Source organism: Vulpes vulpes, chromosome 4 (genome assembly GCF_048418805.1).
Source record: "Vulpes vulpes isolate BD-2025 chromosome 4, VulVul3, whole genome shotgun sequence".
NCBI classification, from domain to species: domain Eukaryota; kingdom Metazoa; phylum Chordata; class Mammalia; order Carnivora; family Canidae; genus Vulpes; species Vulpes vulpes.
In genome coordinates this window covers 73,652,120-73,670,590 of record NC_132783.1, presented here as the reverse complement: position 1 = coordinate 73,670,590, position 18,471 = coordinate 73,652,120, and the positions used below count along the sequence as shown (strand labels likewise).

At 44.2% G+C, this 18,471-nt stretch overlaps 1 protein-coding gene across 2 annotated transcripts in view; it reads right to left on the bottom strand.

Moving 5' to 3' along the window:
- Positions 1-18,471, bottom strand: part of ARID5B (AT-rich interaction domain 5B) — a 175,128-nt gene that overhangs the window by 37,702 nt on the left and 118,955 nt on the right. Inside the window, exons 1-2 of one of the 2 annotated variants that reach the window (XM_072756123.1) lie at positions 4,032-4,573; positions 2,434-2,546 (exon numbers count right to left, since the gene is read on the bottom strand). In XM_072756123.1, coding sequence (XP_072612224.1) covers positions 2,434-2,546; positions 4,032-4,035 — 117 coding nt within the window. In that variant the 5' untranslated portion in view covers positions 4,036-4,573. Of the gene's footprint in view, positions 1-2,433; positions 2,547-4,031; positions 4,574-18,471 lie in introns of those variants that run through there. The other variant, XM_072756122.1, reaches the window with a different exon arrangement.

The window sequence follows — 18,471 nt, the reverse complement described above, 5'->3', positions numbered from 1 at the left end:
CCATGAAATTCTCTGTCCCTTGAAAAAAAGAGTCTTGCAAAGCTGGTTTTTACATCCCCATTGAGAGACCGGCAAATTGCTCACACTGTTCTTCCAGCCATGCAGATGACCACAAATCCAGGAGGTTCTCACTCCAGAGAGTTTTGCTGTGTGCAGGAAGCTGGTATGTATCCATAATCAGAAATAGTCTGTTTGAGGCACTTTTGTAAAACACAGTCACACAGGTATTGGTCATAAAGCCAAACTGTCACCTGAAATATTGCCTCCAGTTTAGAAGTGATCAGATGGTCACAGGCTTGTAATCTCTATTACAGTATTCCATGAGAAAAGACCCCTTTAAGACATAAATGCCGTTCTAGTGATCGTCCTGGGTCCCAGAGGTGGCTTGTTCATCCTGTAGAGACTTTACATTTATCTGTTGGTGTCAATGTACAAGCCCGCCATATTTCATACCTACGAGTCTGTTTCTTTTAGTTGAAGTGGTCTTACCAGACCCATTGAAAGCAATCAAAGCAGAACTGTAATCCAAGACCCTGAGAAGAGCGGGGGATTTAGACCAGTGCCCAGGAGCTGACAGTGGCAGATGCCTCATCCACTCACCACTGAAACCAACACTGGATGGATGATCCACCTCCTTGTATAGATTCTTAACGGCAGCATTGGTGGAGGGGGGGGAGGGTGGAAAGGGTCACTCAGAAAACCCAGGTTTGACTATGATTCCTCCTAAGAAATCAGTGAAAATGAAATACAGAACAGGCCCCTGTCCTGTCCAGTCTTAAGGGTCTAAGTCAGAGCATTGAGTGGCCTTCCATGGTGAGAAATATTGGAGGTACAGTTCTTTCAGGTCAATTTGTATGAGTTTTGTAAAATTCCCAGAGGCATACTTTGTTAGTAACTCCAAATGACATGAGAAGAAGCTTCATCCTGCTGGGCTCAGGTACAGAACATACTGGGGTAAACACATGATGTCACCTTGGAGGTATGGGGCAGGGTGCCAGCATAAGACACCAGCAGTGGGAGCTCAGCTGAACATTAAGATCCTAAAACCTTCTCACTCCACTCTACAGTATCTTGCAAACCACTTCGCAGGGAATAAACTGTTCCTGCTGACATTCTTCAAGACCATGGAAGCTGATAGGTAGTCCTAGGGCTGAGATGTCCAAATTACCAGAAAATGTCATTCTTGGTACCCATGTGTACTCATTTGCACAAGGCTAAACGAGCAAGACACAAATAACTTTGGGGAAAGGCAGATCTGTGTTTAGCTAGAAAATGCACATTTCTACTGGTTGATCTCTTTTTAACCCTTTGCACTCTTGGAAGCATGAAGAAATCCTACCCAGAAAGTCCTCAGAACTTCCTGAAAATACAATCATCTGCTGAAAATAAGATTTATAAAATGTGAAGGACTGGCTTCATGAACACAGGGAAGAGGAGTGGCCTACATGGCAGATAAACAGTAGATTGCCAACACAGAACTAAATTCATATTTTTCTACATCAGAATCTCCCAAATTCACCACTAGTTAAAATGCTCTCGTTTTCATATATTTAATCCTTAGATCTGGAAACATAGTATCAGTTGGCATGTGATCTTCAAATTTAGGTCCTAAAGGGCTTATTGTTGTCTTTGGCACAGAATCAACACCTAAGCACAAACACCCAGTAAACAGAACCATGCAAATCTGACCAACCCCACAAAAGTCAAAAAGATAAGTCTAAATATACGAAGTGACACTTCACCCTTCATGGTGCTAAATACCTCAGGCATGTACTTTCGAGACTCCAAGGAATGCTTGGGCAAAATGGGCCTGCGCCCTGAAAAACCATTTAGAGTTTGGATTTTCATTCAGTGTTAGTAGAGATTTTTAAAAAGATACAGATGCATATATGGGTACATGTATACATGTAACTCTTTTTCCATACAGGTAAATATCTTCAGTTTTAATCTAAGGTAAACTAGAGGTGACTTTGAAAAAAAAAAATATATATATAACTAAAAAACTCAATTCTAGCCATTTCTAATTTCATCCTCTGTTAATCTCTGCAACATATTTAGATGAACACGTTCAGAAAGAGGATGGTTCAGCTTGGTCTATTTTTGATACAAGCAGAGTAAACTATGTCATTGTGTCACCTACTATGAAATCTCAGCTTCAATGACGTGGGCGCTTAATCATCTGTCCTTTCCCCCAACAGGCCTGACTGGGAGGTGGGAAGTCTTTCTGTTGACTAATCAAAATGCCTACACTCCCCCCTCCCCCAACCACCCAGGGGAGGGGAGGTGGCGGGAACAGTCACAGAGGGCTGTGAATACCAAAGTCAGACTCTGAATTGAAAACTGCCACCAAGACACAAGAGCAGAGAGAGAAAGAGAAAAAAGGGAAAACAGAACGATGCAGCCAAACGGATAGCAGGGACCAAAGGACCGTACCTTGGCAACAGCTTTGCCATCGGAGTTGTTGTTGGAATCTTTAACACCACTGAATGAATCTCTTCTCTGTGGGCATGGTTTCTTTTTGCGTGGTCTGCCTTTAAGATTTGGCGCTGAAAACAAATGAAGAACAATTGATGTACATTTTCATTTGCATTAAAGACCAGGAACGGTGACAGCGCGGTGCCCTCCTGCCCTCCACACCGTTCAGAGAGGCGTACCCACGTGTGGCAGCCAGCCCTCACGGTCCGCTCCGCGCCTGTCCCCGAAGGGCTGCCTCTTAGCGGGCTGTACGGTTCTGTACACGCTTCCCAAAGCCAATCTATTTCACGTTAACGTGTCTAATTAGTATAAATAAACTGAAGCTCTCGGCTCTCGAGGACAGTAAGAAGGAAAATGCACGTCCCTGTTGTTAGAAAAGAAACATGCTGAGCTGAAGGACAACCCTGGGCCAGGCTCGGAGATTAATTCTTTGTTTTTGTTTTGTATCTCGTTTTCAGAAACCTTGGTGATCTGCAAGCCCCCTGTGGTATCACAGTAATGGAGCGTTGGCAACCTCCCTCCTCAAAACTGGAGACATGAGCATTTTCTTAGATTATGAGAGATAAGTGGATAAATAAGTGGATAAGTGGATCGGATAATAAGTGGATCGGATACAAATAAGTAGAGAGAGAGCTACATGAAGAGCGTTCATGGTAACAATCAGAAAGGTGTTCTTACGTGTATTGACTAACAGTATTGCGCCCAGCATGTTCCGAATCCCACAGGTCGGGCAGATACCTTCAGATCAGCACGCTCCCCTTTCCTTTTCAATATAGAGTTTACGAAGATCTTGAGGGTCATTTAAAATAACTTGCAAAGATCACACTGGGGTTAGCCTGATTCCGTGGAGATTATACTTTCTTAAAGCCACAGACAAGACGCAGCTCAAAGCTCTGCTTCATCCTTCATGTCGAGCTTGAATCCCCTTTAAGATCCATACAGAAAGCAGCAAGAAGGGGGCTGCAGCTGTTTACCTCGGCTCCGACTGTCCTGTCCGGCATCGGCTTTCACACTGAGCCTCATCAGTCACCCAAGCCGAGCAAAACTAAAACAAACCACTAACCGAGCAGCCCTTGAACAATTCCAAACGAGTGAATTATCCCCGGAGCAGTTTTTTCCAGCCCTTCCGACGTACCCACACTTTCCTTGATTGCTTTAAGTCAAGATTATGCCAGCGCCAATTCTGAACAACTCGGAGCGCTTTGAATTGTCGCTAGCCTGCCTCACATCACCCCCTGAACCAGGGGGCTAAGACCTTTGGTATGGTGTACCCCTCTTCCCAACAGGACGAGTCCCCCTCAGTTGACTTTCCACTGTGGCTAACAGCTCTGCTGTCGGGGACGCTCAGCAAAGCCGGGCTGCCTTTGCAGTCCGGCCAAAGTTTACCAAGTGGCTGTGGGGCTCAGGCTCCCCCTTCCCAGCCCCGGTGTCCCCTCGGTTCCCCTCGGTTCCCCCCAGACGAGTGTGCACAGGTGCGGCCCCCAGAGCCAGCCTGGAGTGATCACAGGTAAACAGACCCACAGCCGAAAATCAAGCAAAGAGAAAGTAGCGATTACCCATTCCAGTCGCCGAACATCTGCCCGAGGATGTCTGTGCTCATGAAAGCCACAGCATGTGACTGCCGCCCGGCCCTGGAGCCTGGAGTCGGTGGGTGTCAGCTTCCCTCCCCGCGCGCCCGCCCGCCCGCCACTGCCACTGCCACTGCCACTGCGACTGCGACTGCGACTGCGACTGCAACTGCGAGCCGCCGGCCGGCCACTCTGCTTACAACTCCCCTCCCCCGGCAGCTCCATTACTCATGTAAACACACCGCGGTGACTAGCACGGAGTGTGTGGGATGAGCTCTGAGGACCTCGCCGACTTGCCAGACTGGCAGGGAGGCTCTGCTCTCTCCCCCTCCCTGCACGGGGCTGGTGATTTCATCGGGCCGGGCCGGGCCGGGCCGGTCGGTGGCTCCTGACCTCCCGCTCCCCTGTCACAGCCCGATGCCACCTTCCATGAACTGGCCGGGCCTCAGCCCGGAGCCAAGGCGCAGACTATTTTGGTTTGAAGACTCCGTGTAGCACAGAAGTGTTTCCACAACTGCCCCAAGTGCTAAGACTTTAATGACCGTGAGGGAAGGATGTACTTTCATGTCCCTTATCAAAATAATAGCCGAGCAGAGAGCTGACGGAGAGGAACAGAACTTGGGGTTGGTCTGAGACATTTCAGGAAAAGAAACAAAACAGTATCGCCTCTGTTCTCAGACTTGTGAACTATGATCTCTCCTTCCTCACATTTTGGCAAAAAAAAACCCCACTTAAACCTAAAAGCATTTATTTCCAGAAAGCTTTCAAATCCCAAAGGCCTTTTAGATAGAACTTGTACTGAACAGGCTGTTTTAAATACAGGCAAAGGTTCCGGGAACCGACAATAGGTCATCCTCAATTCGGGTCTATTTTCTCCATTCTTTGAGCTGTTTTCAGAACCCAGAGAAGCACATGCCCTTCCCCAGCAGATTCTCAGAATTGTAAATTTAGAACAGGCTAGCACCTAATATTCTGGTCACACAAACTTAAACTCTAAATGGGATCTGATCAGGAGAAAAAAAGCCCTTTGTTCCTAATGAGGCACGTGGCTGACATTTCAGGTAGGCTAGGCAAATCCCACCAATCCTCAAGCCTCAAGCTCCAACACCTCTCTTCTGGTTTCCCCTCGGCCCTCCTTCTCTGACTTTCTCTTCTGGAGAGTACCACTGTATTCTTGGTACTTTAGCTGTGGTTTATGGGTTATTATTATCCTCAGCCGGAGAGTCCTTAAGGGCAGAACCATGTGAGATGCATCTGTCACCTGCCCGGCACACACCCAGGAGATGGCATTACATAATATAAATCTGTGGAATGAATAAGTGACTAATGGAAATAAAGATGCCCACGTGTACCTTCTTCAAGTCTTCAAGATCCAAACCCACCAACTTGGCCCTTTGTGTACCTGTCACACCAGGCACCTGTAAAACTGTACTCACTTTTACTGTTTACACTTGAGCTCTGGGAACATAACCCAGTGACTTGAAAGTTTCCTCTGGGAATTGAGACAGAAAAACCAAAGGCCCTTGGTTCCTGATGACTCTTAAGCCTCTGTGTCTGGCATCTCAGAAGGGCTGTGATCTTGTCCCTAGTGCACCAGCGCCCTGAAGACCAGATGTTCAATGTCCCAGGGAGAATGGAGCATGCAGGACTGGGTGGGAGGCCCGTGATACAATCTGAAACCTTTTGGAACCATAAGACCCCAGGTGAAGCTTTGGGATTGAGGGGCTGGTATTTTGGGGAGGGAGGAGTAAAAATTCTGATTCCCAGGCTACTTTTTTTTCTCCCCTTACAGTCAAGAGAACAAATCATTTGCTAGGCAGGCGAGTGAATACAAATGCTTTATGATGTGGTGGTGGTCAGGAGTGTGGGAAGCCAGCAGTACACTTGCTGATAGCACAACTGGCTCTAGTCAGTTCCACTCCAAAAAAAAAAGTGTGAAGCAATAAATGCACGGTTACTTTTACATGTGTATATAATCCACAGCCCAGCCCGGGCCTGGCTCATTCACGGAGTTCAGTCAATGCTCTTTACACGAATGTTTTCAATATTACACACAAATAATAATGATAGCTGGTATTCACGGAGCACTTTCTCTGTGCCAGTCAGCACTTTGCATACAATAACTCATTTAAAACTCACAGCAAACCAACAGGAAGGTGAGATTATTATCCCCATTTTCCAGACCAGGAAACTGAGACAGAGATGAAATTACTTTGTCACAGGTCATGCAACTGGTTACTGGGAGCAGAAGGATTCCAACCCAGGCAGCTGGACTTTATCCAGAGTCCTTGTTTTAAGTAACTTCTAACAGACAGACACAGGCACTCATTCTGCCTCATAATGAGATACTTATATGATTAACTTGGGCTGGCAGTCACCAGGGAGCTTTCCCTAAACGAAAACACTCAAATACCACAGAGTACAAGGGTGCTAGAGCCATCTCGGGCGGCAACAGCATCCTACAGACTTGACACGGAGCCGGGTCCCCGTCAACCTGACTCAGCAGTAGGTGAAAGGTTTCCACTAAAGCCACACAGTTCTAATAAAACTTGGAGCACCGCGCACATTACCCCTTTGCAGTGGGCCACTGATTCTTTGGCCTCAACAGTGGAACATCTCTGTGGTTTTTAAAAAATCTTTCCTTTCCAACTACCCATCTGTTCCTCTTACTCAGGGTCATGAAATTAACGAGTATGCACCTTTGTGAAGTCACTGCTATTTCTATAGGCGTTAATCCCAGGAGAATCAGCCACCGCCAGTGCTCCAGGCTCCTTTGACATCTGACCCATGGGTTTTGTTTTTTCCTTTCCTTAATTCCGTCAAATATTAATAAAATATAGGCCCCCCCTCTTTTTTTGACAGCATAGCAAAACAAGGCTTTTTTTGTTTGTTTTCTTAAAGTGTCTAGAAGCTCAGAGTTTCCAGGCATTCATTTATATATTCACTTCACTATGGGTTCTGACAAGTTATGTGTCAGGGCAGTGCAGGTGTGGGAAACTTTCAGCTCAACCCCAACTCTTGAAATAATAATAATAAAACAAAGGAAATGTAACCAGTTACTGGCAAAGTAAATTGCTTTTGGCTTAAACGTTCCTGTTTTTTTTCTACTGTGTTCTTCCTGTCATGACCGTCTCTCTTTTTTTATAACATTTATGCTCTTGGAAATACCACGAAGATAAACTGCTATAAAAGCTGGATTGACTCATCAGTTAACAACTCTTTCTTCTCATTTTGCAGAGAGGATTCTGTTGCCAAAGCAGCTCCATATTCTCTCGAGAAATTCTTTGTGAGCTTCCACTTAGAGATAGGACTAGCTCGTTGGTGGGGACTGCAATTAGGGGGATGGAAAACCAGGAATCATTTTCCTAAGAGTTTGACCCCCAGGGTCAATATCTAGAGGAAGTTGGCAGAGTGTTAACTCACTTGATTTGCAAGTTGTGCGAGAGCCCTTGCGGGGCGTGTGTGTGTGTGTGTGTGTGTGTGTGTGTGTGTGTGTGTGTGTTTTAAGCACTAAACACAAGCCAGAAAACTAAACTCCTCTGACTGATGTATTAGGGACTGACAAACATGGTTCCATGTATAGTACGCATTGCTGATAATACTTTGCATTTCTGTAATGCCTTTCCTCTGAGGATCTTAATTCTCTGGTATATTTTCTTTATAGACAATAATCTTAAAATACTCTGGCAAGTTTCAGCACGGAGTATTACTCTTGCTGGAAAAAAAAATACCCTAATTTAGTTATCATTTACTGTGTTCTATTTTCAATGTTTCCCTTTTGACTATTTAGAAACTTCCTCTTTCACTACAACAAAAATAGGATGAGTGTTTTTAAAGTTATTAATGTATGAGTAAAAGATTTAGAAACCAAGCATGGCAGAAGGCTTGATCAAAGCCACTCCTGAAATTTATGGGTGTAATAAAAGAAAGGCATTTCACAGATAATCTCTTATAGAATTTCAGTTTTCAAATACTTGGGAAGAAAAGAAAAGAAAAACAGAAGCTCTCAGCCCTCATTCTGGCTTTAACTTAAAGCCAAGGTTTTTATGTTAAAAATTCATAGATGATTCCCTGAAATGTTTCTTCCCAGTCCGCACTATGCTCCGCACTCACTGCTGCACACCTGAGAGCGTGGGGCCTGGACGGCCGCTGTGCTGCTCAGAGTCTGTTAACGGTCCAGTCTTTCTGCGAATTCGCAAAGCATTCATGACAGCATCGATTTAACAATTTTCAAGTTTACTTTGATTTTGTTTTGCCATAAACAATCTTCTACACCCAACAGGAATGTTTGGGAAGCACCCGCGTCGGCGGAGACACGAGCACCTGGGGCCACTGAGGAGCCTGCCTCCATCTGTGGGACGTTCCGACGTAAGCGATGACTTGGAAGCAAGACGCCAGGTAAGACAAAAACTCAAACAACCCCCGCTGCAAGAGTGCTCTCATGTTCCACAATTGTTCTGCCGGTTGCCTTCGCAAGGGTCCTTTTCTTTCTCAAATAAAGAGAACAGTTGGGAGGGGTGAACTCTCGGGTGCCCCCAGAGGGCCTAGCGCACTGCCACCCTGGAGGTCGAGGCCGCCCTCCGTGTCCACGTTTGCCTCGGCCCAAGCCCTGCCCTGGCCTGGTCTGGACCACAAGCCCGGTCCCCTTCACCTCCTGTGAAGGCTGAGCAGTTGTGTTGTTAGAAATGGGGGGCGGGGGGGGGGGCTGAAAATGAAGCAGGCCTTACGTGGGGCCCAGCCACTTTGGCTCTTGGTCAGAATCACTGGGATCCCCACGAGTCACTAATGAGAGTGGAATGTCCCAGTGTGTTTGTCGTACCTGGATTGCTTGGGCAGCTTACGTCCAAACAGCCGTGGACTTCATTGACTGCTCAACAAACCATGTAAGTAAACACTCTTGTAATCCCTTCCAAAACATGCCCAGTCTTACTCACGCTTTGTTTCATACTTGTGAATGCTGGAGCGATTGTTAATGCCCCTGATCAAAGTTTTAGTAATTTCATTGGCATGTGATTTGCATAGCTATTTCCTGATCCGCCTTCTCTCTGCCCCGGAGGTCTTCATTTCTCAGAAACACTTAAAAACACAGATTATTTGACTTCTCCCCTCCCCCACCCTATAAATGGAACTCGATTTGCTAGCTCATCTGTATTGCTAATTGGTTTGAAAGCATGTGACTCCACGCCTTCTTGCCATTAAAACACAGGCAAACCTCTTTCCGTCAGGTTTTCCCAGCAGTGACAGGCAGATTTCTATCTTTATTTCCCCTCTGTGTCTTGAAGAGGGAGAGAAATTTAAATGACCAAATGTTATCTATATATTATTCTGAAACAATGTAGTGAATTCCAAAGGAATGCAGAAATGTTCTAGAAGTGTATCGTAGGCTTGTCTACAAGGGCCCTGGCAAAGAAGAAGGTGATTAGAGACACACTTTTCACTACCACTTGCAGGATGGTGGGGGGCGTCGAGGTGTAGAGTGAGGAGAGGTTCTGGGTTTTCAGGAGACTGAGTCTCTCAGGAGAGAATTTGGGAAATAGGGCAGGAGATTCAAATCCATGCCCAACCTCCAAACTCTCAGCTTCCCTTTGGTTTGGTCTGGCTACTCACAGTAGCCGCCAGGGGGTCCGTTCTCAGAAAAGGCCTGTTAAGGGAACATAGGTGGCGGTCGGCAGTTGTTTTGAAAATGCTTATTTGTGTTTGAGATGACAAGGTCCCCATATGTACCATGGCATCAGGAGCCGATGGATGACTCTTGCCTTAAAAGCCCAAATTTTACAATTGTGTCAAGAAACATCAGGGCAGGGTGGACACCTGAGGGCTTAGCTTGGCACACAGAGTACAGGTGGCAGTGCGGTCTAGGTGCTAATGCTGCACACAAAGCGTCTGATTTCTTTCCCCAGCCACAAGGTCTCGTCACAAAGTCAAAAGCCCAGCAAAATCAAAAATGGTCTCTAAAAATGCCATGGGGGCTCACACTCCTACTTTCGCATCTACTCATCAGCTCATTTCTCCTGCTGTTCTTCCCCCTGGATGTTGGGTACCCAGGGTCCATTTCCAGGCCTGGGTCTCAGGCTCTTAATGGAGAAGATCGTGTGGGATCTTGAGGAAAAAACTGCCTGAAAGCTATCAACTATTAGATGAAGTGCATCGTTTCAGTGTTTACTGTGTACTTTTAAAGATATTGAAATAACTTATGTTTCTATTTCTTGAAAACTGTTCACTAAACACGGTTTTAGTCTTTGTCGGTATGCTTGTCTATAGAATAGAATGTTCACTTAGGTACTTTTTTTTTTTTTTTAAACAATTAGGCTCTTTTAAGGATCTAGTCTGAAAATGCTTTCTGAGGACATTTGGATTTCTCTAATTTATGGAGTTTATAAAGATGGGACCTCTTATTTATTTATTTTTTTTTTTAAAGATTTTATTTATTTATTCATGATAGTCACAGAGAGAGAGAGAGAGAGAGGCAGAGACACAGGCAGAGGGAGAAGCAGGCTCCATGCAGGGAGCTCGACGTGGGATTCGATCCCGGGTCTCCAGGATCGCGCCCTGGGCCAAAGGCAGGCGCTAAACCGCTGTGCCACCCAGGGATCCCTTGAGATGGGACCTCTTAAACATAGAGAATTTTTGTCTCTCTTTTTTCTTTTTGTTACAATCAATAAACCCGCTCATTCTAGTCCATGATTGATATGTTCCATAGTGTTACTATTGAACATGACAGCACAGAAGTGAAAGTTACATTTTTGTGCTGAATAGCCTTGCAAGGAGCAGCAAATATCAGAACAGTTTTTAAACTCATATAAACAGAACATTCTTGTTCAGACATTTCTCCAGGTTTGGAAATAAGATATTCCATTTTCAACATGGAGGATAATTGATTTGCTACATCTCTAAAGAAAACATTCCCTACTTGGAAATAAGTAAAAGAGACATTTGTGTGTGTGTGTGTGTGTGTGTGTGTGTGTTAACATGGAGGTATTTAACTTCTTACAGACTTTGGACTAACACGTTATGAGAGACGTTTCAGTTTTTCAAACACATACACATACGAAAAAGTAAAAGGTCATCAAGGAATAAGCTTCCAATCCCTTTTTTTTTTTTTAAGAGATCCCCAAAGGAATTTGTACCTGAAGGGGATTTTTCACTTTCTTTTGCTTTTCCACCTTTCAGAAAGAATAATTTAAGGAGCCGGGCAGTCTCTTACCTAAAAGAAAAAGGATGACTATTCTCGTTTGTCTGAAGCTCTTAGACATTTCTTTTGCTCAGGTAAAGCCCTCCCAGCCCTCGTTCCTTCTATGAGCTATGCGTGCCATCTCTGGGCTTCATTTGTTTGTGGCTACACACAGCCGCAGTACCGGCGAATGACTTCAGAAACTCGACTGTGACACCGTGGAAGTCCCTAGCTGGTGGAGGATTGTGTGTATGTTGAAGCGGAGTGAAGTGAGGGTCCAGATTGAGAAGAGCAAGAGTCTGGGTTGTGTGTGGAGGGCCAGGGCAAGCTACAGCGCTCGGCTAGTGCGACTGAGTGTGTGCCACATTGTGGAGAAACATGGACAGATAACCATCAGATGAACAAAGAACACACACACACAAGAGGTTAGAACTTCCTCCCATTTTTTTTCAGTGTAAGATAAAACATTTCTCTAACTGTTCAGAGCTGCTCTAACACGGTCCCTACTAGCCACGTGGGGCTATTGAGCCCTTGAAATACATCTGGTACAAAGCTAAGATGTGCCATAAGCATAAAACACACACTGGATTTCCAGAAGGAAATATAAAATGTAAGCTATCTCATTAATAACACTTTATATTGATTACATATTGAAATGATATTTTGAATATACTGGATTAAGTAAGACACAGTATTATTATTATTATTTTAGATTTTTATTTATTTATTCATAAGAGACAGAGAGAGAGGCAGAGACACGGCAGAGGGAGAAGCAGGCTCCATGCAGGGAGCCCGATGTGGGACTCGATCCCGGGGTCTCCAGGATCAGGCTCTGGGCGGAAGGCAACGCTAAACCGCTGAGCCACCCGGGCCGCCCAGTAAGTCACATTATTAAGATCAATTCTACCCGTTTCTTTTTAACTTCTAAAATGTGGTTACTAGAAAATGTTAAGTTACATGTGGCTTTCCTTATCTTTCTCTTGGAGGATGCTGGTTTAGTCAACAATTCAAGGTTATGGTTACAGATATGTCCTCAAAACGTGTTAAAAAGTAGACAGAACACGATTAACATCTGAAGCTAGAATCATCGGCAAAAGTGATGATTCAAAGTCTCATTGAAATTTAAGATTTCCATTTATTGTTATACACAAGGATAGTCATGCATCGATGTTAGTATCTGAGAATTTTGCCAAAGCTGAGGTGTTTCCTTTGCAAAATTCAAATCTGGTAATCATTGACTCCAGGTTACTCAACGGCCCCGATGAAGATATTATTTCATTAACTTCCTTAACTAAGATGTCAAAGCAAATGTTCAGCCTTGACAGGACACTTGGGGGGAAGAGGGGAAGAGACAGAGAAAAAGAGAGGCTGTCTAATTATTAATTTTACTAACTATTCTCTCCAGTTAACCAACGTGGGTTGGGTATAATGTAAGCCATTTGCAAACTGAGTAAGAGAAAACAGACCTTGAGTGATTTTGGCTGGTTGGAAGGTAGAAGCTTCTTAACCACAAATTGTTGGATAAATTCATGGTCTGCCTGAGTTTACCTTTTTGGCAATTTGACTTGCAAGTAAGGTAGAGAGATCAGATTGAGTGGATCCTAAAGGCACCCAAGGGCATGGCCTTCCTGGCTTTGCCACGGTGCTTCAAGTCCCATGGTTTTATACAAAGGAAAGGGAGCTGATTCCCTAAAGACAAAGCACTCCAATGAGCCCTGAAAAGTTGATAGAACAAAAAGGTTTGAACTCAAGGGGGCATAGGAGGAGACACATTCTTTCCCCATTCATTCTTAGCACCAAAAGCCATTGGGGTGTCACTTTAAGAAGAGAGCAGCTGCTCAGTGGCCACCTGGCCCAATGTCCCCCAGCCTCCCAAATAACTGGTCACAGTAGCTGAAATCAAAGCCTCTTCCTTCCACCCCCTCACCTTTTGATTCCCATGGCAGCAACAACAGGGAAACAGAACTAGACCTTAATAGCTCTCCAAATACAACAGCCAATCAAAGGGCCACACATCCTCCTAGATTCTTTTATGGAGACCCTCCCTGGCCCCTCCTATTAGGGTTCCCATTGTAAAAATAAAAGAAGAGCAATGGTAGCAATGGAAATAAGCTTAGGAAATATTTTCTTTTCTTAGAAGGCAGAAGTTGCTATAGCATCGAAGGCAGTAACATGCAGAGAGATTAAGAGCAAATCCCTACAACGCCAACAAATTGTGCAGGGAATGTTACACATTGTACTTCGTAGTACTTATAACATTTTTAAAATGAAATTATTTGGCAGGTTCCACCCACAACTAGGCAAGCAGTCTGCACACCTCTGGGATGTTTCTGCTATCTAACTTTACCAGTATTTGTCTTTGTCCTCCAAACATTTTTTATAGCACATGGTATGCATATTTCAGCATCCAACATTATTAACTCATGACCAACTGTCAGTTGATGGTTATCTAACACATGGGGTCTCCAAAAAGGGATCCTTATTTGGGCAAAAGCTTTTGTCTGCACCAGCCTGTCTATATTTCCCCTCAGAAGAACTTTATTTGGATTATTATTCGCTGTGAGTTGAAACTTGGGAGGCCGCATGTGTGGCAATTGGAAGGCGGGGAAAGAAATCCTTAGCAAGTTAAAACACTTAGCTGATATTAAAGCCATTTCTAGCTTTGCTAGCTTGAAAGTCAACTCTCGGTTGCCCTCTCGTGGTGAGTCTCTGTGATGGGATGGGAAGACCATAAAAAACCCAGAAACTAGGAGTTTAATCAAATACAGGTAAGCACTTCATTCTTGACAGACACAGTCACAAATCACAACCTTATGTTGTCGTATGTGTTTTAAAATTTACATTTAGCAGCCCTCCCATGCAGAGTAGGATGGAGGGGGAGGGACTGCTATGGCAGGGGGGCTTGTAAGATGGAAACGAGAACTTTGTCTTTCTGGCATATGATGACTTCACTATGTTTACTACCATAACTATTATATATGCAGCAAATTGATTTTTATGAGATTTAGAAACTTCAAAAAACTCATGCCCACATTTTAAAAGTTCCTTCCTAACCAAAAATAGACTGATGTTCCAACTGGTTTGGAATTATAGGAACCAAGGAAAGAAGTCTGAATAATTTCCTAATATGGAAGAAAATCATTTTTAAAAAAAATAAGGAGCAGTTTATTTGTTTTTGACAATAGGCAACATATAGAAACTTGCCATTTATAGAGCTAAGTGTAGGTGCACAATTTCATTCATATCCTCTAAAAATAAAATTTTACAAAAATCTGAACTGCCAATGTAATAATTGGTTACTCCATTTGGTATTTAATTTTAATTTTTAAAAACATCATTTAAAATTTCTGCTGTACGCCTTTCGACAATTTCCTGCCCGACAGGCCCATCCCCAAAAAGCAAACAGACCTGGTATTAAAACAGACTGAGCAGCTTAAGAAAAAGCTGGGGGCAAAGTACATGAGCACATAAACTATTTTTTGTCATATTACCAGCAAATGTACCATTTCCTTCTTTATGTGCCTTTCCTTTCAGATAAAGGCCACTCCTCCATTCTGCTTTCACAAACATGCTCTGTATTTTTAATATGAGTTTATTATGAGTTTAATACGAGTTTAGGGGCAGATTAATCTCGGCTTGGCTTTTCTACTCACACGTGGAAGTTCAGTTTTGCAACAACAGTTGTTTGGTTTTGTCTTTGAATTAGTAAAGTTCTTAAAGTAATTTTACTAGAAAATTAAACAGCTGTGAGTTCTTTAGCAAACATGATGATTCTTGTTCTCTGCACTATTGTGCAAGCTGAAATACCCTTTCTTTCATGTCTTTCTATTCCAAAATGAATTCCCTAGTTAGCCTTGTTTAGCTTTAAACAACAACCAAAAAAATAATAAAGAAGGGAGTGGGATTTGCCGACCTCGGAGACTCATCAGAATTTAAGCGTGGGGCGTTCATACAAGGTGCACACTGCAAAGGGCTTTTGTTTCATGCCTATTACAGAATGGAAAATTATATTCCGCCCTGATATAAAGCTAATCCTGATCTCCAACGAGGCTGCTTGCAAACACACTTCTGTGGAGCAAGGCACTTTGTGCCTATTTTGCAGATGAGAAAACTGAAACACGATAAATGGTAAGGAGGCAGAAACGAAGACATTCATAGAGGCTGGAATTAAATTTAGAATTTGACTCCTAGCCCAGGACTCTAACCACGTGAGGGCTCTGACTCTTTGGAATCAACAGAAGAGCAATTTTAAAACATTCTTTTGACATTATTAACCACAGCCTCGGGGCTCGGGGAAGTGGGGGTGGGGGGGCGGGGCCTAGAAACAATGCAGAGCTGCTAGGTGACAGCCTCTTGCAACAGGACTGACAAAATGGGTTACTTGATCCATAGGGCCATATATTCTAGCAATGTTCAGAGGCTTAATGATTCCCTTTATATCTTAAGAAAGAAAAAAGAAAAAAAAATCAAAACCTAGATCCAAGGGCTGGGGTAGAGGATCTCCTCAAATACAGAGCCAGAGAATCATTACAAGACATGCAGTACAGAGAGCGCCTCTAGGCTTTTCAAAGGACTTCACTGCTAGGAGTTGGTGAATCCACAGGTGTTGTGACGGTAGGATTCTTCCTTTGAGTAACTTACAAAATGCTTTAACTCCAGAGTTTAAGAAGATCCTTAGCTACCACTAGTCCAAACTCTTATTTTACACACCAGAAAAAGGAGGCCCAGAGAGTGTGCGATTTTGCCCGCAGTCACCCAGCTAGTGGCAGAGCCGCGGGAGACACTGGTGCCTGTGGGCCGCACGGGATCAGCAGCAGCAGCAGCAGCAGCGCCTTGGCAGCAGATGGTGTTTCAATGGGCCCTGAATACCTCCTCTTGGGTCTCTGTGGGGTGAGCTCTCTCATCCCAAGACCACATTACTAAAACACACTTTCCAAGGAACTGCAATTAATAAAGTCAAATGGGAGCTGACAAGGACATTCCCACTGTGTCCAAATGCCAAAACATACAACTGAGAAAGCTCACTTGGAGCGCACGGCCTGTGGGTCCTCCTGGCGAAACTTCTGTGCACCACATAGAAAGTGTGCTCAGACCCAAACGGGAGGGACTAGGAGGCGTGCACGCGGGACGCCACGGGGCAGTCCTCCAGCACTGGCATCAGCGCCTGCCACCTGCTTGCTGTCGCTGGGCTGTGCTGAGAAACGAAGGGGCCCTCCTCGGATGAGGGGCGGCCTTGGGCACTCAGGACCTGGGTGCCGGGGGAATGGACCACAGCAGACCCTGCTTTGGACTGGCCTTGTTCTCATCCAACAATAACGGATGCTTTAGGGGGCACAAGCACCGCTCATGGCTTTACCCCCACAGGCCCATGCTCACAAGCTTCCCTCTGATAATACCCTTCCTTTTTCACCTTTGTCCCTCCTGTCCCAACTCTTACTTTTCCTCCTAGGCTGACACTGGCCACCACACCCCCTTCGAAAGCTCCCTCATTCCCCTCATCTCCAGCTGGAGGGGGAACTCTTTGTAGCTTCTCCATCATGCATGCCTCTATCCTAGCTCCTATCTTCCCACTTTGAAATTGGACGTGTCCCCCTCACCAGACTCTGTCTTGTGTTCAACAGAGTAGGTGCTCCGTAAATGTTCACTGAACCAGTGACTCTCTCCTACCATATTTTGAAAGTACTGCCTGGGAAGGGTCTAACAAATGTTTATTAAACTGCCCCAACCGCTGATCCCACTGGAGGAAATAAACACCTCTGAAGAGGGCAAGGGGGCTAGGTTGTCCTTGGTGGCTCACCTTCCTGCCTGTAGCACTTTCTGTTGGCCATAATTACAATTAGTGAAGAGAAAGAGTGTATCCCCACATGTTAATTCCCACTCTGAAACTGTGAGGCCTGGCTACTGCCAATCACTTTAAATGCTTAACAGAAATCTGCCCTGTCTGTGAATCTATAAATCTGACCTGGTTTGCCAAGACCCTCCAACCTGCAGAGACGCTGGCTCTCCTGGAGAACCTTAAACAGGGAAAAAGTCAGTGACACCTAAGAGAAATTAAGTTCCCTGGGGAAGATAAGATGGCAGGCTGCCTAGTGAGAATTACTTCTTAAGGATCCCCATCCCTGTGCAGCTGCCTAAAAAAAAATGTGCCTACAGACTAAAGTCTCAGCAAATCTATAATGTAGAGATTAAATTTAAATTCCAATAAAGATTTTTAACAAAGGGATCGATAAAATAGGAGATTGATCTTCAGTTAAAAGTTCCCAGTAATGGGATAGTCTAAAAATTTCATAAATAATGCTTTTATCTTGATTGCAAAATAATCCCCTGCCACAAAAACAAGGCGAATCAAGGTAGGAAATTGTTCAGCGGGAATTAAAATGTCACACTTTACACAGAATAAACCATTGCAATCACCAGGAAAACACACATTGCAAATGTGTTAACACAAAATTACATACATCACTTAATTATATAAGCGCATAGCTCCGAGTAACCCATTAGCTAAACATGTCGGGCTGCAGTTGAATATATACATGCAATATTTTTAGCACAGAGGGGATGTAACTATGTCAGGCCTGGCACCATAAAGCCCGAGATGGCAAGTGCTATTAAACTGAGATGCAATCATGTTGAAAAGGAAACATGAACAAACAGCAGACAATTGAGAAGAAAATACAGTGAGCTTGTGTTCTACTACATGTGCTTCCAAAACCTTATATAACTATTCATTGTCTATTTCATCTGGCTTGCATCCCGGGTTTGTTCTATGCTATACTAATTTTATAATAATAAACTGCTACACCAGTTTTATGAAATCACGCACGCAGAGAGGTTGCAGATGACATTACATCTGATTATCTTCACCAGCAAAGGACACTGTTCTGAAATTAAACACAGTCTCATGCAAAATCATCCACTTTGTTTAAAATGTCCCCTAGAGTTCGCTTCTGAAAAAGCCATAAAGCATCTCCCCTTTCATCTCCAAAATACTGGTGAAGGTGGTAAAATTGCTGCTGGATCTCCAAGTCTCACCAGGAAGTAAAGAGGGTGCAGACTTTGAAAACAGAGCTGTTCATTTACTTCACAGACCAGGCAACCGGTAATATCCCAGACAAGTCATCATTTCTCTCTGGGGGTGGGTTTGCCCATGTATCAAAACGGGATTGTATCTCTCTTGAAAGATTATGAATGGTGGAGAAAGACTACGAAAGAGATGAAATGAGACAACATGCCTGGCACATTATTTGGTACCCAGAA